The sequence below is a fragment of the Dendrobates tinctorius genome, unplaced genomic scaffold, assembly GCF_039654945.1.
Source record: "Dendrobates tinctorius isolate UK_male_01 unplaced genomic scaffold, ASM3965494v1 ptg000183l, whole genome shotgun sequence".
NCBI classification, from domain to species: domain Eukaryota; kingdom Metazoa; phylum Chordata; class Amphibia; order Anura; family Dendrobatidae; genus Dendrobates; species Dendrobates tinctorius.
In genome coordinates this window covers 7,958,287-7,979,011 of record NW_027361850.1, presented here as the reverse complement: position 1 = coordinate 7,979,011, position 20,725 = coordinate 7,958,287, and the positions used below count along the sequence as shown (strand labels likewise).

The 20,725-nt window shown below is 43.7% G+C and overlaps 2 protein-coding genes across 2 annotated transcripts in view; one reads left to right on the top strand and one right to left on the bottom strand.

Moving 5' to 3' along the window:
- SYNC (syncoilin, intermediate filament protein) overlaps positions 1 to 10,655 on the top strand; it is an 86,607-nt gene extending 75,952 nt beyond the window's left edge. The window contains exon 4 of the mRNA XM_073552005.1: positions 9,753 to 10,655. Coding sequence (XP_073408106.1) covers positions 9,753 to 9,804 — 52 coding nt within the window. The 3' untranslated portion in view covers positions 9,805 to 10,655. The remainder of the gene's footprint in view (positions 1 to 9,752) is intronic.
- The window catches only part of RBBP4 (RB binding protein 4, chromatin remodeling factor), a 68,032-nt gene continuing 57,391 nt past the window's right edge, over positions 10,085 to 20,725 (bottom strand). Inside the window, exons 9-12 of the mRNA XM_073552004.1 lie at positions 16,630 to 16,706; positions 15,820 to 15,877; positions 15,617 to 15,727; positions 10,085 to 10,746 (exon numbers count right to left, since the gene is read on the bottom strand). Of these exons, the coding sequence (XP_073408105.1) occupies positions 10,681 to 10,746; positions 15,617 to 15,727; positions 15,820 to 15,877; positions 16,630 to 16,706 (312 nt within the window). The 3' untranslated portion in view covers positions 10,085 to 10,680. The remainder of the gene's footprint in view (positions 10,747 to 15,616; positions 15,728 to 15,819; positions 15,878 to 16,629; positions 16,707 to 20,725) is intronic.

Genomic DNA, 20,725 nt, shown 5'->3' with positions numbered 1-20,725 from the left:
CGCAGAGGCATCTTAGCGTCAGCTCCTCAAGACGAATTGGCAGATCTTGCAGATCAGATTAACCAGGCGGGAAAATACCTTTTGGCCGCCTCCTTGGACGCGGCCGGCTGCGTAGCAAGGGCTAACAGCAACATAGTAGCTGTACGCCGAGTCCTTTGGCTAAAGTCATGGAATGCGGACACTACTTCGAAAAAGTCGCTTACCAATCTGCCATTCCATGGCTCTAGGCTCTTTGGAGCAAAGCTGGATCAGATAATTTCCGATGCCACTGGAGGCAAAAGTACTTCGCTTCCCCAGTCTCAACCAAAACTTCCCCTCAACAGAAGGGGGTTTCGACCATTCAGGCCTTTTCGTCTCTTCTCTGCCACGGAGAGGGCCACTCAACAGGATCGGCCGCCTGCCACCAGGGAGCGGGATCAGAGGAAACCTTCCTACAAACCCGCTCCTCGCTGGAGATCTAGAGGACAATATTCCAGATCTGCAGGAGCCAATTCCGGCAGATTTTCGTCTAAGTGACGGGTCACCCCCACCTGGAATTTCTTCCAGGGTGGGCGGCAGACTTTCCTTTTTCGCGGATGCTTGGCTGTCCGTTGTAGACGACGCTTGGGTCAGAGAACTCGTCGCATCCGGTTACAAAATCGAATTTGCTTCACTCCCGAACAGACGGTTTTTCCGGTCTCGGCCTCCGCGACAGCGGGCCCAGATTCCGGGTTTTCTGCAGGCCATTTCCTCCCTTCTTTCCGCCGGAGTCATTGTTCCCGTTCCCTCAGACGAACGGTTTTCCGGGTTCTACTCCAATCTCTTTGTAGTCCCGAAGAAAGACGGCTCTCTTCGTCCTATTCTGGACCTCAAATTGCTCAATCGCCACGTGAAGATTCTCCATTTCAGGATGAAGTCTCTTCGGTCGGTGATTGCTTCCATGGAGCCCGGGGAATTTCTCTGCTCGGTGGACATTCGGGATGCCTATCTCCACATTCCAATATGTGTGCAACATCAGAAGTATCTTCGATTTGCGTTTCAGGGAGACCACTTTCAGTTCACAGCTCTTCCTTTCGGCCTGGCTTCAGCGCCCCGGGTTTTCACGAAGGTGATGGCGACTGTGATGGCCACCCTTCGCTCCAGAGGGATCCTCATCATCCCTTATCTGGACGATCTTTTGATCAAGGGTTCGTCTCGCCAGGACTGTCTCCGGAGCCTTCAGATAACCCTGGACACTCTCAGCCGCCTAGGTTGGCAAGTCAACAAGGAGAAGTCCATTCTGGTCCCCACCCAGCGTCTGACCTTTCTGGGTATGGAATTCGACACGGAGCTAGCCCGTGTTTTTCTTCCAAAGGAAAAATTTACAACTCTGTCCAAGTGCATCAAATCTCTCAAGAGGCCTGCTCCCATTCCCATTCGGTTCGGCATGAAGGTCCTGGGGAAGATGGTGGCCTCCATGGAGGCAGTGCCCTTTGCGCAGTACCACCTTCGCCCTCTCCAGCTGTCTCTGCTTTCAGCCTGGGACAAGACCACGATGTCCTTGGACCGTCCTATTCGGCTTCCTCTCAGAGTGAGGCAGTCTCTCACTTGGTGGCTACGGCCAGCGTCAGTTCTCCAAGGGAGGTCCTTCCTTCCTCCTCAGTGGCAAATCATCACCACCGATGCGAGCCTTCTAGGATGGGGAGCCGTGTTCCATCAGAAAGCGGCCCAAGGACGCTGGAAGCCACAGGAGTCTCTCCTTCCAATCAATCTTTTGGAGATCAGGGCGATTTTCCTGGCCCTTCTTCACTGGCAGCCTCTCCTTTCCGGCAAGCCGGTCCGCATTCAGTCGGACAACGCCACGGCCGTGGCGTACATAAACCATCAGGGGGGTACGCGCAGCAAACAGGTAATGTCAGAAGTGGCCAAGATATTCCGCTGGGCAGAACGTTACGTTCCGACAATCTCTGCCGTCCATATTCCAGGGGTGGAAAATTGGGCAGCCGACTTTCTGAGTCGCCAGGGCCTAGCGTCCGGCGAATGGTCCCTGCACCCCGCGGTTTTCTCTCAGATATGCGACCGTTGGGGCACCCCGGATGTCGATCTCATGGCATCTCGGATGAACCACAAGGTACCGCAGTTCGTAGCCAGGTCCAGGGACCCTCTAGCCGTCGCATGCGACGCACTGGTGACTCCGTGGTCCCAGTTTCAACTTCCGTATTTGTTCCCGCCTCTGGCATTGATCCCTCGGGTGGTAAAAAAGATAAAATCGGAAGGCGTACAAGTGATTCTAGTTGCTCCAGATTGGCCAAGACGGCCTTGGTACGCGGAGCTGGTCAACATGCTCGCGGACGTTAACTGGAGGCTTCCGGACCGTCCAGACCTTCTCTCGCAAGGCCCCCTTTACCACGAGAATTCTCAGTCTCTGAGTTTGACGGCATGGCCATTGAGACCGCAATTCTAAAGGAATCAGGTCTGTCCAGTCAGGTTATTCAAACTATGATCAGAGACAGGAAACCAGCCTCTTCCCGCATTTACTATAGGTACTGGAAGGCTTTTTTCCGTTGGTGCGATGATAGAAAAGTCTTCCCAATGTCGTTTTCTATCCCGTCTATCCTAGGGTTTCTTCAAGCTGGGTTAGACGCGGGTCTGTCCCTCAGTACGCTCAAGGGCCAGGTTTCCGCTCTCTCTATCCTCTTCCAAAGAGAGCTAGCTTCTCTACCACAGGTCAAGACCTTTCTACAAGGGGTTTCCCACGTGGCTCCCCCTCATCATTCGCCAATAGACCCGTGGGATCTCAACCTCGTTCTTAACGCGCTCCAGAAGGCGCCGTTCGAGCCTCTCCAGGACATTCCTTTGTCCCTTCTCTCTTGGAAGGTCACCTTTTTGATCGCCATTTCCTCCATCAGAAGAGTTTCTGAATTGGCGGCCTTGTCATGTCGTTCCCCTTACCTCATTCTCCATCAGGACAAAGCCGTCCTCAGGCCCGTTCCTTCTTTTCTTCCAAAGGTGGTTTCCGCTTTCCATATCAATGAGGATATCGTCCTTCCTTCTTTTTGTCCGGCTCCATCTCATCCTCTTGAGAAGTCTCTCCACAAACTGGACGTAGTTAGAGCCCTGCGTGTCTATCTTGCCAGGACCTCTTCCTTCCGTCTGTCCGATTCCTTGCTAATCATCTCTGAAGGTCGCCAGAAGGGCCTTCCGGCTTCCAAATCCACGATCGCTCGCTGGATTCGTTCTACCATTCTGGAAGCGTATCGTCTTCAGGAAAAGCGGCCCCCTCCGGGAGTAAGAGCTCATTCCACCCGGGCTGTGGCAGCTTCGTGGGCTGCTCGTCACCAGGCTTCGGCCATGCAAATTTGCAAGGCTGCAACCTGGTCATCTTTGCACACCTTCACGAGGTTCTACAGGGTTCATACCCAGGCCTCGTCTGATGCTGTGGTTGGTAGGAAGGTTCTGCAGGCGGCGGTGGCTCACCGGCCGACCTGAGCCTTTCGGTTACTTTCGTTCCTTTTTGCTGTTCCCACCCTTGGGACTGCTTTGGGACGTCCCATGGTATTCTGTGTCCCCCAATAAGGCGATAAAGAAAGATGGATTTTTGGTTCTTACCGTAAAATCTTTCTTGGAGCCTTCATTGGGGGACACAGCACCCTCCCTTTTTCAGTTGTACCGTGTTGGGTCTTAGAGTCCCCTGTTGGGTTGGTACATATGGTTCGAGTTTTTTCTCGTTGCTTCTCCTACTGCTTTTTCACCAACTGAGGTGCTTGGTGCCTGTCGGTGGGTGTATACTGCCGGGGAGGAGCTAATTTCATTGGTTTTTGCATAGTGTCAGCCTCCTAGCAGCAGCAGCATACACCCATGGTATTCTGTGTCCCCCAATGAAGGCTCCAAGAAAGAGATTTTACGGTAAGAACCAAAAATCCATCTTTTTTTGAGGAAAAAATTTTTTTTTTATTTTCACGTCTCTGCGTTATAAACTTCTGTGAAGCACTTGGGGGTTCAAGGTGCTCACCACACATCTAGATAAGTTCCTTAGGGGGTCTAGTTTCCAAAATGGGGTCACTTGTGGGGGGGTTCCACAGTTTAGGTACATCAGGGGTTCTGCAAATGTAACATGATGCCCGCAGACCATTCCATCAAAGTCAGCATTTCATAATGTCACTACTTCCCTTCCAAGCCCCGACGTGTACCCAAACAGTGGTCCCCACCCACATGAGGTATCAGCGTACACAGGACAAACTGGAAAACAACTTTTGGGGCCAATTTATCCTGCTACCCCTGTGAAAAAAAATTTGCTGGCTAAAAAATCATTTTTGTGTAAAAAAATTTTTTTTTAATTTTCACGGCTCTGCGTTATAAACGTCTGTGAAGCGCTTGGGGGTTCAAGGTGCTCACCACACGTCTAGATAAGTTCCTTGGGGGGTCTAGTCTCCAAAATGGGGTCACTTGTGGGGGGGGTTCCACAGTTTAGGTACATCAGGGGCTCTGCAAATGTAACATGACACCCGCAGACCATTTCATCAAAGTCAGCATTTCAAAATGTCACTACTTCCCTTCCGAGCCCCGATGTGTGCCCAAACAGTGGTTCCCCCCCACATGTGGGGTACCAGCGTACTCAGGACAAACTGGACAACAAATTTTGGGGCTAATTTATCCTGGTGCCCTTGTGAAAATAAAAAATTGAGCACTAAAAAATAATTTTTTGAGGGAAAAAAATTTATTTTCACGGCTCTGCGTCAAACTTTTGTGAAGCACTTGAGGGTTCAAGGTGCTCACTACACATCTAGATAAGTTCCTTAGGGGGTCTAGTTTCCAAAATGGGGTCATTTGTGGGGGAGCTCCAATGTTTAGGCACACAGGGGCTCTCCAAACACAACATGGTGTCCGCTAACGATTGGAAGTAATTTGCATTTCAAAAAGTCAAATGGCGCTCCTTCCCTTCTGAGCCCTGCCGTGTGCCCAAACAGTGGTTCCCCCCACATATGGGGTACCAGCGTACTCAGGACAAACTGGACAACAAGATTTGTGGTCCAATTTCTCCTGTTAGCCTTGTGAAAATTAAAAATAGTGTGCTAAAAATCATTTTTGAGGAAAAAAAAATATTTTTTATTTTCACTGCTCTGTTATAAACTTTTGTGAAGCACTTGTGGGTTCAAAGTGCTCCCTACACGTCTAGATAAGTTCCTTAGGGGGTCTAGTTTCCAAAATGGGGTCACTTGTGGGGGAGCTCCAATGTTTAGGTGCACAGGGGCTCTCCAAATGCGACATGGTGTCCGATAACGAGTGGAGCTAATTTTCCATTCAAAAAGTCAAATGGTGCTCCTTGCCTTCCGGGCCATGCCGTGCACCCAAACAGTGGTTTATGACCACATATGAGGTATCTGTGCACTCAGGAGAAATTGCTCAACAAATTTTAGGATCCATTTTATCCTGTTGCCCATGTGAAAATGAAAAAACTGAGGCTAAAAGAAAATGTGAAAAAAAAAGTATTTTTTTTTTTTTACAGATCAATTTGTGAAGTACCTGGGGGTTCAAAGTGATCACTATGCATCTAGATAAGTTCCTTGGGGGGTCTAGTTTCCAAAATGGGGTTACTTGTGGAGGAGCTCCAATGTTTATGCACACAGGGGCTCTCCAAACACGACATGGCAACCGCTAAATATTCCAGCATATTTTCCATTCAAAAAGTCAAATGGCGCTCCTTCCCTTCTGAGCCGTGCCGTGCGCCCAAACAGTGGTTTATGACCACATATGAGGTATCGTTGTACTCAGGAGAAATTGCCCAACAAATTTTATGATCCATTTTATCCTTTTTCCCATGTGAAAATGAAAAAATGTATGCTAAAAGAAAATTTTTGTTGGAAAAATTAAAATGTCCATTTTTTCTTTCCACATTGCTTTAGTTCCTGTGAAACACCTGAAGGGTTAATAATCTTCTTGAATGTAGTTTTGAGTAGCTTGAGGGGTGCAGTTTTTAGAATGGTGTAACTTTTGGGTATTTTCTGCCATATAGACCCCTCAAAGTGACTTCAAATGTGAGGTGGTCCCTAAAAAAAATGGTTTTGTAAATATTATTGTAAAAATGAGAAATCGCTGGTCAACTTTTAACCCTTATAACTTCCTAACAAAAAAATATTTTGTTTCCAAAATTGTGCTGATGTAAAAGTAGACATATGGGAAATGTTATTTATTAACTATTTTGTGTCACAACTCTCTGGTTTAACAGAATAAAAATTCAAAATTTGAAAATTGCAAAATTTTCTAAATTTTCACCAAATTTCTGATTTTTTGACAAATAAACGCAAAAATTATCAACCTAAATTTACCACTAACATGAAGCCCAATATGTCACGAAAAAACAATCTCAGAATCGCTAGGATCCGTTGAAGCGTTCCTGAGTTATTACCTCATAAAGGGACACTGGTCAGAATTGCAAAAAATGGCCTGGTCATTAAGGTCAAAATAGGCTTGGTCATGAAGGGGTTAAAAGGAATCATGTAAAAACAGTTCACATGGATAAGGTAGCAGAGCTACACATTTCAAACACAGCAACGTGTTCTTTCTCAAAGCTACATATGTAATGCATAAACTTTTTATATACAACGCCAGCCAATGAGATTCATTAGCACAAATCATGTGACAAGATAATTAAAATCATATGTGACAAAATACAACTTCTGAATACAGACAAAAACAAATGGGATAAAAAAAAATAAAAAAATAAAAAAAATAAAAAACTGTACTGGTTGTACATTAACTCTCTGGGCACATTAGGACCTGAGAAAACGAAAAGCAAAAAACACAAATATCCTGAACTAAAAAGTAAAAAATATACTGCAAATAATGCATAAAGGTAATAATAATAATAAGGGTATTTAGTAAACAATTTTGATCAAAATAATGTACAAGCCATCCCGCCACGTCACGGCAACCCTTGTGGGACAGTCCCTACTCTAGTATTTAAAACCTTTTCACTTGCCAAGTGGCGTGAATGTGAATAAGGGTCGAGCGGCTGAACCACTAGTAACAGCTTAGGCCAGACTGGATGGCTTTCCCAGCTCAGAAAGAGGGCGGTCACACCCATATATGCACTGAATGCACATATATTTTTTTTTGCACATTAGGACCTGCAGGAGAGCAGGTTCTAAGATAGAACATCCAATAAGCTTCTCGTGTTCGTAATGATTTTTGAAGATCACCCCTTGGTGATGACATCAATCTTTCAATGCCGATGACATTCAAAGATGCAGTGCTCCTATGGTGGTGGGAAATAAAATGTTTGGAAGCATAGGATAAACTGCGGTTTGTATCATTAGTAGAGATTAGGTCAGTAATATGCTCCGAAATTCTCACTTTTAGGTTACGTGTAGTGCACCCCACATGTCAGTTTACAAATTGTACATCTAAATCAGATATCACATTCTTGGAATTGCAATTAATAAATTGTCTAATTTCGTAACATTTAGAATCATCATGATTAGAAAACGTCTGCGTGACAGCAGAATGTGCAAATGTTCTGCATCTAACACTGCCACAATGGTAAAAACCTGTATGCCGCAACCAAGTATGATTAGGTTTGGTGGGACTAAAAAAAGCTGGGGTACATTAAGTTACTGTTTTACCACGTCAAAGTGACAGGGCGGGTACGCCCTTATTTACGTAACGCTCACTAAAATACAAATTAGGCACACTGAATAAAGTTTTATGGTAAAACAATAATGTAACAATTTATTAAGATTACATCAGGATAATGCTGAATTATGGAATGGCAGATATATTACCCTGTTTTGTGTTAATTTATTTCATGTGAATCATACAATTAATATGAATTATAGTACATAGAGAAATAAGCATCAATACATTACCAAGTATTGTAACATCATTTCTCCACTGGAGGGACCAGAGTGTCAGTGAGAAGGAAATACTCTGGTCTTGTCATCACAGAAACCGTGCATCCACGATACCTTCTGGAAATGTCCCTAGCTTGCTGAACCGGGTCCCATTTTTTATACACAACTCCCACATCCTCCCCTATTACATCTGTGCAGTGGGTTTAGGCTGAATCATCAGTATCTTGCAATTGCACAGTAGGTTGTTGTCTTGCTAACAGCATAAAACTTCAAGGTCTGTTTGTTATAGACTACTACAATCTTAAAGTTTGTTTGCACCAACCCAAGATTTATTTGCCACTGGCATGTCTCTTAATAGCACAATGCTTCAAGGTTGTCTGTCACTGTTCAAAGTTCCCCCCATATGTTGCTTGTTACAAAGTTAACTTCATGATCATAGCATAACGCTCTAAGATGGTAGAATATGGGCAGCATGACTTCCATAATCACCTATTCTGAAAACTGGATACCTATCGTAACCCAGTCACACACTCATACTTGTCTCATTTGTATCACAATCGGTCCTTGATTATTGATGTCATGCATGACCATTGCTACATGAAACCATCTAAACATTTTGGTCTCCCTTGTCTCTGAGCACCACACTATCATTGAACACAAGACTTCCTTGTTCAAGCAGCATCTGTACAGTTATTTTTCCTATTGTCTTTGTAATTTTTCCCAGCACATGTGTAAGAATACACCATACAACTCTTACCCCTATATATATATTAGAATACCACACAATTAGTTGGAAAGCTCCTTGTAGAAATCCCATCAACCAACCCCCAATTCCTTTAACCCAAATGGCAGGGTATAGCAAAGTATTCAGTATCACTGTCAAAGCAAATATCACAGTGGTCACTTGTGTGCAAATCAGGATAATGAATCTTTGAAACACACAGTTTCAAAGACCATAGACCAATCAACCTTGTCTTACGGTATTAACACAGAGCAAACGCTTTGTGGCTTAGTATCAAAGATCAGCATCAATGATATTACACTGTAGTATATTGCAATATATAGTGTTTGGATTCAAACAACCATATTTCATATTTGCAATAGATTCCTCCTTGGTCTAGTGACCACACTATATCAACGCATATAAACAATATATAACAATATGTAGGCTATAAGATATCCATATTTTTATTAGCACCACAGTTACTCATAGTCATGGCTTTTTTAGCAACAATGTAACATCCTGAAGATAATATGGAAATATGGAGGAGAGCGTCTCATCTTCACACAATATCAGTAGATATTTCTGTATAATAGATTTGATCCTACCAAATTGAGGGCTATACTGGATAGATACCGGTTTAAGATTAAGATTGGAAGGACATTTGCTGTGTTCGAAACGCATAGCGCTGCTACCTTATCCAGTTGAACTGTTTTTACATGATTCCTTTTAAAGAAATACATTTTGGATCTAAGAGAAGCAGGAGAAACTTTTCCTTTTTCATCATATACAGCTTTACAAACCTTTTTCATAGATCATGGAATTAAAGCAATAAAAATTCCAAAATAATAAGTACAACTACTTAGTAGCCTCCTACTTGGCTTATGTGCACTAGTGGTTAGACACTGACTTTAGCAATGCAGCATCAATTGTTTATAGGGTCCTGCGTGCCATAGGTTCACCACCACAGACATGTCATATGGCAAGGCTGATTGGAGAGTTGATATATACTTTTAGGATTGCTACATCCAATAGGTGGTGCCCTCCTGCTCTTCCTCTCCGAAGAGGCCATTTAAAATCCCAGAAGGAGCATTGCATTGCCCACAAGTCTCCTTACTCCAGCTTGGCCCCTTCTAACAAGGAAAAACATTCCCTCTTAGGTCCTCTATATAGCTTTATGCATTCATTTAATATTGAGACAATAATCAATATTTCTTTTGCAGAGGTTGTCTTGAACTATATGGACAGCTATTCAAGACTGTTGCCAAAAAATGATGTTTTGAAAACAAGGATGAGTTTATATCTGCAAGACAATGAACAGCGAAGCAGCAGCTGTGCTAGAAAGTCAAAGATGAACACTTTTATAAGTGCTGGTAGAAGTGACAAGCTTTAAAGTAATAGCAAGATAACAAGGTAACTATGGCCTTCAACAACTTGTGTTGAATAAAAGATTTTTGCAAAAATTGATTTTTTTATTTTTTTGTAGAGACATTTGTGTGAAATTATACGCATACCCACTGATACGCACTTAAAACATAAGAAAAATAAAACCGTGTACAAAAACAATTTATGTCTATTTATTTCACATGAGGTGCTCATCCACTGAAAAAAGGAGATGTGCAACACAGACAGCAAAATTCACACAAATACAAAGTACATTACGGTGCCCCCTGTCAAAAGTCAGCACAACTAATAAATGACAAGGCTAAAGTACTTCAAGAAAAAAAACAAAAAAAAAAAAATGTACAGGGGGAAAAGGGCTTAAGGAGCAAAGTTGACTTTTCCAGTGGAAAAATATAAGGAATGTTTGCATGAAGCCGCCTGATCCAAGACTCTTCAATTTAAACAGGTGCACATGAAGGCACAGCGTCTGACACGCCATCTCATTTACTCCTCTTGCCTTGCTTTGTTAAAATTAAGAAATAAAACCGAAATTTGCACGCATCAGTTAAAAACGTCCTTCTTGTATAAAATATTTATATATAAAAACAGAAGGATTTTTGTTACTAAGATGAATAAAACTAAGTTGTTGTAAATGAGGAGTGATGGCTTGCCACACAGGAAGGCCAGTGTCCAAGTGCTGGATAAGAGACACCACTAGATTGCACTGGAGAAGGGGGGGGGGGGGGAAAGTATATATTATAATTACAACTAGGAGCCCTGCCCCTCTGGATCTACACCACCCTCTGTCTCTTCATCATTGTAGATATTCTCTGCCTGAAAGAAAAAAAACAAAAAAAAGGGGCATGCTAGCTGTTACATTTCATTTTACATAGTTTACGTAAAACACAAAGAATATGTGAGGCCATGATAGATTACATTAGTACAACATAGAAAATACTAGTACAAAATGACTAAAAGCAAGTACTGTGTAGCCAAAACCAGCTCTCAGCAGTAAAAAAAAAAAAACATGTTTGCAGCATTGGATGTTTTTCCAGTGTTTTTTGGGTGCAGATTATGTGTGTGCTTTGTCTACAGTACATTAATAAAGCTAATTTTATTCACAAAAAACAGTTGCTTTTTTACTTTCTCATTGTTTTGTATGAGTGAATAAAAGATGCAAAAACAAAAAAAATTTGACAATCAGATTTAAAAAAAAAATCTGTTCTTAAATTCAGTCAGAAAAAAAAGCATGTACATTACATTTTTTTCTGGTACTGTAAAAAGGAGCTTTTAATCTGCATACAAAGCTGCAGAAGAACATAGCCTTTGGCTCTAAAGTGGTCCATTGACAGTTGTCTGAGGATGGGACCATTTTCGAGGTGATGAGCCAATAAGTCATCACTTTATTATTCACCAATAACAGAAATTTACAATTGCCCAATACAAATATAATAATGATCTTTATTTATATAGCGCCAACATATTCCGCAGCGCTTTACAGTTTAACAGTATCAAAACACAAGTCATAAGTAACAATGTTAACAATACAATAATTGAAGCAAAATAAGACGACCCTGCTCGTGAGAGCTTACAATCTACAATGAGATGGGGGAGATACAAAGCACAGGTGTGTATTTACAATGATGTATATACAATGATGGTCCAGCCATCTTGAGGGAGGGATGGATGGAGATAGTGAATGGGCTACACACACTTACACATAGAATGACTGATTAGTGAACGTGATAGGCCGCTCTGAACAAAATGTGTTTTGAGGGAGCACCTGAAACTATGCAAATTGTGGATAGTCCTAATTTTTTGGGGTAGAGCATTCCAGAGAATTGGCGCAGCATGGAAGTAGTCTTGGAGTCGGGAGTGGGAGGTACGGATTAGAGCAAAGGTTAGTCGAAAGTCGTTTGCAGAGCGCAGCGGTCGGTTTGGTCGATAGACAGAAATGAGGGAGGAGATGTAGGGGGGTGCTGCACTGTGGAGAGCTTTGTGGGTGATAACAAGTACTTTGAATTGGATCCTACAATGAATGGGCAGCCAATGTAAGGACTGGCGAAGAGCGGACGTGTCCGAGTACAGATTAGTCAGATAGATGACCCTGGACTGGAGAAGGGATAGTCGAGTAACGGGGAGGCCAATTAATAGAGCGTTGCAGTAATCCAGGCAGGAGTGAATCAATGCTACAGTGAGGGTTTTTGATGGTTCCATGGTGAGAAAAGGGCGGATTCTAGATATGTTCTTTAGGTGTAAGTGGCAAGAGCAGGCAAGAGATTGTATATGGGATGTGAAGGAGAGATTGCTGTCAAACAACACCCAGACAGCGCGCCTGCTGCCAGGGTGTTATTGTGGTGCCACCCACAGAGAGGGAAATGTCAGATTTAGGGAGGTTAGTAGATGGCGGTTGCAGAAGTAGTTCAGTTTTGGAAAGGTTGAGTTTCATATAGAGAGCGGACATGATGTTGGAGACTGCGGACAGACAGTCACTGGCGTTCTGTAGTACAGCGGGGGTAAGGTCGGGGAATGACGTATATAGTTGTGTGTCATCAGCATAAAGAGGATACTGAAAGCCAAATCTGCTGATGGTCTGTCCAATTGGGGCTGTGTAGAGAGAGAAGGGAAGGGGGCCAAGGACTGAGCCCTGAGGTACCCCGAAAGCGAGAGGAAGAGGAGATGACGTGGAGCCAGAGAACAAAACACTGAAGGAGCGGTCAGAAAGATAGGACGAGAACCAGGAGAAAACAGTGTCCTTAATACCTAGTGACTGGAGCCTAGAGAGTAGGAGATGGTGGTCAACCGTGTCAAAAGCTGCAGGTAGGTCGAGAAGAATGAGCAGAGAGTGTTCACCGTTACGTTTTGCTGTCAGAAGGTCATTGGTCATTATGAGTGCAGTTTCAGTCGAATGTAGGGGCAGAAGCCAGACTGTGAAGGGTCTAGAAGGGAGTGAGTGGAGAGATAACAGGTAAGGCGGGAGTAAACTAGGCGCTCCAAAAGTTTAGAGATGAAGGGGAGATTGGAGACTGGTCTGTAGTTTGTGCAAGGTGGGTCAAGAGCGGGTTTCTTTAGTAATGGAGTAACGATGGCGTGTTTGAAGGAGGATGGGAAAATGCCCGAGGAGAGGGAGAGATTAAAGATTGCAGTTGGGCGAGTTGTGACGACTGGAGAAGATGTGAGGGAATGGGGGTCGGTAGTGAATGTGGTCGGACGAGAGGAAGGGGAGTCTGGAGACTACTTCTGTGATGGGATCAAATGTGGAGAGTGAGCCAGGTGAAATGCAGGGAGGGATGGGAGTCACAATACTTGGTGGTTGGGAGCAGATTTCCTGACGGATACTATCTATTTTTTCTGTACAGTGGGAGGCCAGGTCATCAGCACAAATGTCTGATAGGGGCTTGTGCTTTCGGCCTGAGGGAGTGAAAGGTGTCAAAAAGTTTCTAGGGGTTGTTGGCTAGTGAGGAGATCAGGGGGGTGAAGTAGGTCTGTTTGGCGAGGTGAAGGGCAGCGTTATAGGTTCTTAACATAAATTTGAAGTGGATGAAGTCTTCTGGTGTGCAGGTCTTTCTCCATAGGCGTTCAGCACTCCTAGCGCATCTCTGGAGAAGTTGAGTTTGCGATGTGAGCCAGGGCTGTTTTACTCTGTACTTGGAGGTTCTGAGGGTGAGGGGAGCTACTTGGTCAAGGCTGCTTCTAAGAGTGTTGTTGTAGTGATGAACAGCCAGATCAGGACAGGAAAAAGAGGAGATTGGGGACAGTGATGAGTGTAGGGAGTCTGAAAGTGTCTGAGGGGTAATGGCTTGTAGATCTCTGACTGTGTGGTAGGTAGGAGTGAGTTGGGGTGGGAGAGGATTTGTGAGCATGAAGGAGAGAATATTGTGATCAGAGAGTGGAAGCGGTGAGTTATTTAGGTGGGAGATTGAACAGAGCCAGACAAAGACCAGATCAAGGGTGTTACCTTCCTTGTGTGTCTCAGAGTTTGAAAGCTGCAAGAGGCCTAGAGAGGTGGTTAGTGATGGAAGCTGGGATGCAGATGTGGAAGTAGGGCTGTTAATGGGGATGTTGAAGTCTCCCAGGATAAGAGTTGGTAGTTCTGAGGACATGAAGTGCAGCAGCCAGGCTGAAAAGTGGTCAAGGAAGTAGGTGGGTGAGCCTGGGGGCCGGTATATGACCGCTACTCTGAGGGAGAGGGGACCGAATAGCCTGATGGTGTGGCCCTCAAAAGAAGGGAATATGAGTGATGGAACTGGGGGAATGACCTGGAAAGTGCATTGTGGGGACAGGAGTATGCTGACTCCACCAAATATGCATGTTAATGAGGGATTCAGGATTGACTACTATTAGTCAACAGCTATCCATCTAAAGATGTAAGCGAGCCCCAATACTATTCTTTAACCCCCAATACTATTCTTTAACCCCCGGAGCTTTTTCCGGTTTTGCATTTTCATTTTTCGCTCCCCTTCTTTCCAGATCCATAACTTTTTTTTTTTATTTTTCTGGCAAAATGGCCATGTGAGGGCTTGTTGTTTGCGGGACGAGTTGTACTTTTGAACACCACCATTGGTTTTACCATGTCGTGTACTAGAAAACCGGAAAAAAAAAAATTCCAAGTGCGGTGAAATTGCAAAAAAATAAAAACGTGCAATCCCACAGTTGTTTTTGTTTGGCTTTTTTGCTTGGTTCACTAGAAGCTAAAACTGGCCTGCCATTCTGATTCTCTAGGTCATTACAAGTTCATAGACACCAAACATGTCTATGTTCTTTTTGATATAGGTGGTGAAAAAAAATTCCAAACTTAGCTTAAAAAAAAAAAAAATTGTGCCATTCTCAGTTACCCGTATCGTCTCCATTTTTCGTGATCTCGGATCGAGTGAGGGCTGATTTTTTGCCTGCTGGGCTGATGTTTTTAACAATACCATTTTGGTACAGATACGATCTTTTGACTGCCTGTTATTGCATTTTAATGCAATGTTACAGCGACCAAAAAAACCCGTAATTCTGGTGTTGACTTTTTTCCCGCTACACCGTTTAACGATTGAGTTAATCCTTTTTTTTATATCGATCGGGCGATTCTGAACGCGGCGATACCAAATATGAGTAGGTTTGATTTTATTTTTCTGGTTTTATTTTGAATGGGGCGAAGAGGGGTGAATTGAACTTTTATATTTTTTTGTATTTTTAAAAACATTTTTCTTTACCTTTTGGCATACTTCACTAGTCTCCATGGGAAACTAGAAGCTGCCATAGCCCGATCGGCTCTGCTACATAGAGACGATGCTCAGATCGCCTCTATGAAGTAGAATTGCCAACTTGCTATGAGTGCCGACCACTGGGTGGCCCTCACAGCAAGCCGGCACTGACAACCATAGAGGTCTTCAGGAGACCTCCGGCTGTCATACAGACACACCAATGACCCGTGACCAGGGTCACCTGTGTGCGTATTTCCAGCGCGATTGCCGGAAGCACTTGTTAAATGCCACTGTCAGTCTGACAGCGGCATTTAAATGGTTAATAGCCGCAGGCGGATTGCGATTCCACCCACAGCTATTGCGGGCACATGCCAGCTATTTAAAACAGCTTACATGTCCCAGGAAAGATGTGGGCTCCGGCAGTGAGTCGGACATCGGTGTAGATATAAGCCCGATGTCGGAAAGGGGTTAAAACAAGTTTAGCAGCTTATGAAAATTAAAATGCTAGAACTTACCATTTGCCAAACTTGCATAATATTATCTTCAGATACTGAACATATAACCCAAGGCTCATTAGGATTCCATGAAAAATCAGAAATCTTTGCAGTGTGGCCTCCATGAATAAACTGAGGAATTCAAGAAAACAAGCGTAAAAAAACAAAACAAAACACATGACCAAGTCATTGAAATTCTGGCATACATATAGGCCGCTCCATACCAACAACTCAGGGGGTCCATCTTCCGCATCCTCTGGAGACTGTTCTTCTCCAATTTTACTTGAAAAGTGAAGGGGAAAAAGAAAAAAAAAAAAAAAAAAGTACAAAATGAACCACGTCCAAAGTCACACAGTGTCACAGAAAACAGTGGTTTAAATGTCATTCTGAATATTTATTAAAACACCTTGGTAAAGAAATCAGATACTGCAATATCAATTATAATGGCAATTGCCAATAGTAACGCTTCAGAACACAAATCCCCCGAGGCTTCCCTGTCATGCGCTTACAAGTGTGTAGTTTATCCATTTAAAGAAGGGGTGGGGAATCTTTCTGCCAAGGGTCATTTGAATATTTATATAATCCTTCGGGGGGCTGTATAAACCGCGTGCCAACTCTGTCCTCAAAGTACGTTGTGACGCTGGCACTGGAGTCAGGAAGTAATCCATTATTGCACGCACATCAGCATTCAGTAGTGAGCTCTGAGAGTACATGCTCACAAAGAGAAGAAATTAATGGGTCGACAAAATACAACTGCCGGTCCAAGTATTGCAGTCCCCGGAAATCGAGGGGTGAAAACGGCACCTGGGCCTGAGGCTCCCCACCCTTGGTTTAGAATAACTTAGTAAGTCTGCACACACAAAATAATTCCACGCAACATAATTAAATGCTTCTACGTGTGTACAGAGTGATACTTGTTCCCTTTTGGGTAAGTTCATAATCTATTATCTTAATCTTATAACAAAACCTACACCAACATTACCTGAATATAACACAACAGCATAAAAGCACACTCAAATTGATCTGCAAAATACCTTAAATCCCAGACATTCAGCCTCCGGTCAGTACCACTAGATGCCAGGATAGTTTCATTGTGTGGGGACCACTGTACCTGCAAGTAAATTACAATGACATCATTACATACCCTGAAAACACAAACCAAAAACAGGATTAAAAACAGTCTGTCAGCAGGTTTTTGCTACTTAGTATGAGAGCAGCACATTGTGAGCGCAGAGCTCGACTCCAGGGATGTGTCACTTATTAGGCTGTGTGCATAAGTTTCAATAAAATACTGATAGTATCTGCAAAATTTCACTGCCGACTAGGTCCAGTCCAGTTAATCTGTGTAACCCTGAGCCCACCACTGCTTGGTCAACTTTTTATCATTCATTATGTACACATCAAGCTGCCAATCAGGGTGTGAATGGGGATATACATAGTTGAGCATTGTTACCAATGTAACATCTACAGCAGAAGAAAAAGGGATTCTATCAAAACTGCACCAAGCAGTCCAGTTAGTGACATCACTGGAATCAGTTGCTCTGCCACTACATTATGCTGCTGTCAGATTACATAGCAAAACCTGCTGCCATATTCCATTTCAGAAACTCAGGCCTTGGTTTATTAAGACTGGCATTGTGCGCAGCAGTCTTAAGCAAGGCAGCTGGAGTAAGATGCACTTAATACATTAAGAGGTGCATGCCACTTAAAGAATTAGGGACATCTTAAAGCATGTGCCTCCAGAAAAATGTACTTCAGTAAGGTACTGGGTAATATTTCAGGTGTACGTTATGCTGGTTACGTGGAATAACTTCAGAAACTTGTCACGCCCTGTCCATATTGGCATAGCTGGCCAGGAGTTACATGAAAATGACAATCGCTTATTCCAACACCTTAAAGTACACCCATCAGCAGGATTATGCTCAGTAAACTACAGACACTGTCAGGTCGGCACCGTTATACTGATTAAAATGATACTTTGGTTGAGGAAACCCATCTTGTAACATAGTAAGGCCGATTTCACACGTCAGTGTCTGCGGAACGTGTGGTGAGAGTTTTCTCACGTACTGGAGACACGTACACATGTAGACCCATTTAAATGAATTGGTCTGTGCACATGTCCGCGTGTTTTTATGGACCGTGTGTCCGTGTGCAAAACACGCTGACATGTCAGTTTTCTCCCGAACACACATCCTACAAAACGTCCCGCACACGTGCATACGGAGAACACACATTGATGTCTCCCGTGTGCACGGATGGCCGCTGGGGAAGAAGCGCTGTTCCCCAGCGGCTGGTGCTGAACGAGGCTTTCATTCTTCCCTGCTCTGCTGCGATCAGGACAAGCAGAGGAGAATGAATGAAAGCTGCGTTCAGCACCTGCCGCCAGGGAACAGCACTTACAGTAGCGCTTTTTCCCCGGCGGCCGTCCGTGTAGTACTGATGCAGCACACTGCTGCCACACGTGTGCCGCACGTAGTACACACACGGACATCTCTGGTACCGGAAATATCAGGACGTGTGAAGCCAGCCTAACATAGTATTTAACCCCTTTACCCCCCAAGGGTGGTTTGCATGTTCATGACCGGGCCAATTTTTACAATTCTGACCTCTGTCCCTTTGAGGTAATAACTCAAACGCTTCCATGGATTCCGGTGATTCTGACATTGCTTTTGTGACATATTATACTTCATGTTAGTGGTAAAATTTCATTCATATAACTTGCGTTTGTGAAAAAAAAAAGGAAATTTGGCGATTAATTTTTATGCCCTTAAATCACAGAGCTATGGCACACAAAAAACAAATAACATTTCACATGTTTCCTTTACATCAGCACAATTGTGGAACCAAAAATTTTTTTTGCTAGGAAGTTATAAGGGTTAAAAGTTGACCAGCAATTTCTCATTTTTACACCACCATTTTATTTTTACGGACCACATCACATTTGAAGTCACTTTGAGGGGTCTATATGATAGAAAATATCCAAAAGTGACACCATTCTAAAAACTGCACCCCTCAAGGTACTCAAAACCACATTCAAGAAGTTTATTAACCCATCAGGTGCTTTACAGGAATTTTTTGAATGTTTAAAAAAAAAAAAAAAATGAACATTTAACTTTTTCACAAAAAAATTACTTCAGGTCCAAATTTTTTTATTTTACCAAGGGTAACAGGAGAAATTGGACTGGAAAAGTTAGTGTAATTTGTCCCGAGTACGGCGATATCTGATATGTGGGGGGGGACCACTGATTCGGCGCATGGCAGAGCTCAGAAGGGAAGGAGCACCGTTTGACTTTTTCAATGCAAAATTGGCTGGAATTCAGATCGGACGTCACGTTTGGAGAGTCCCTGATGTGCCTAAACAGTGGAAACCCCCCACAAGTGACCCTATTTTGGAAACTAGACCCCCCAAGGAACTTATCTAGATATGTGGTGAGAACTTTGAACCCCCAAGGGCTTCACATAAGTTTATAACGTACAGCCGTACAATTAAAAAAATCATTTTTTTCCACAAAAATGATCTTTTCACCCTTAATTTTTATTTTTCCAAGGGTAACATGACCCCAAAAGTTATTGTGCAAATTGTCCCAAGTACGCTGACATATGTGGGGGTAAACCACTATTTGGGCGCATGGCAGAGCTCAGAAGGGAAGCAGCGCTATTTGACTTTTTTTGGCTGGAATCGGGATCGGATGCCATGCCGCGTTTGGAAAGCCTCTGATGTGCCTAAACAGTGTAAACCCCCCACAAGTGACCCCATTTTGGAAAATAAACCCCCCAAGGAACTTATCTAGACGTGTGGTGAGCACTTTGAACCCCCCTGTGCATCACAGAAGTTTATAACGCCCGAGCGTGAAAAGAACAAAACCATATTTTTTCCACAAACATGATCTTTTAGTCCCCAATTTTTTTTTTATTTTCGCAAGGGTAACAGGAGAAATTGGACCTCAAAAGTTGTTGTCCAATTTGTCGAGTACGCTGATACCCCATATTTGGGAGAAAACTACTGTATGGGCACACGTCAGGGATTGGAAGGGAAGTAGTGACGTTTTGGAATGCAGACTTTGATGGAATGGTCTGCGGGTGTCATGTTGCGTTTGGAGAGCCTCTGATGTGCCTAAACTGTTGAAACTCCCCACAAGTGACCCCATTTTGAAAACTAGACCCCCACGGAATTTAACTAGATGTGTGGTGAGCACTTTGAACCCCCAAGTGCTTCACAGAAGTTTATAACACCCGGGCGTGAAAATAAAAAAAAAAATCTTTTCCCACAAAAAATATTTCTGCCCCCAATTTTTATTTTCCTAAGGGTAACAGGAGAAATTGGACCCCAAAAGTTGTTTTGCAATTTGTCCTGAGTAGGCTGATACCCCATATGTGGGGGTAAAACACTGTTTGGGCGCATGGCAGAGCTTGGAAGGGAAAAAGCACCATTTGATTTTTTCAACGCAGAATTGGCTGGAATTGAGATCAGACGCCATGTTGCGTTTGGAGTGCACCTTATGTGCCTAAAAGTGGAAACCCCCCAATTCTAACTCCAACCTTAACCCCAACACACCCCTAACCCTAATCTCAGCCCCAACGGGAAAATGGAAACAGGATTTTTGGTTGCTTACCGTAAAATCTGTTTCTCGGAGCCTTCATTGGGGGGGGGACACAAACCATGGGTGTATGCTGCTGCCACTTGGAGGCTGACACTATGCACAGAAAAAGGTTAGCTCCTCCTCCGCAGTATACACCCCACCGAGCAGTAGAAGTAACAAAACAGAATGAAAACAGGACAACTCAGCTGTAATCAAACAACCTAAGAACAGGAGTTGCAGAATATGGGAGGGTGCTGTGTCCCCCAATGAATGCTCCGAGAAACAGATTTTACGGTAAGCAACCAAAAATCCTGTTTTCTCCATCGCTTAATTGGGGGACACAAACCATGGGACGTCCCAAAGCAGTCCCTGGGGTGGGAAACAAACTTCCATCAGGTCAGCGGACTCACCACCGCCACCTGCAAGATCCTTCTGCCTAGGCTGGCGTCCGCCAAAGCGTAGGTGTGGACCTTGTAAAATTTGGCAAATGTGTGGATCGAAGACCAGGTTGCCGCTTTGCAGAGCTGCTACGCAGAAGCTCTGTGGTGCA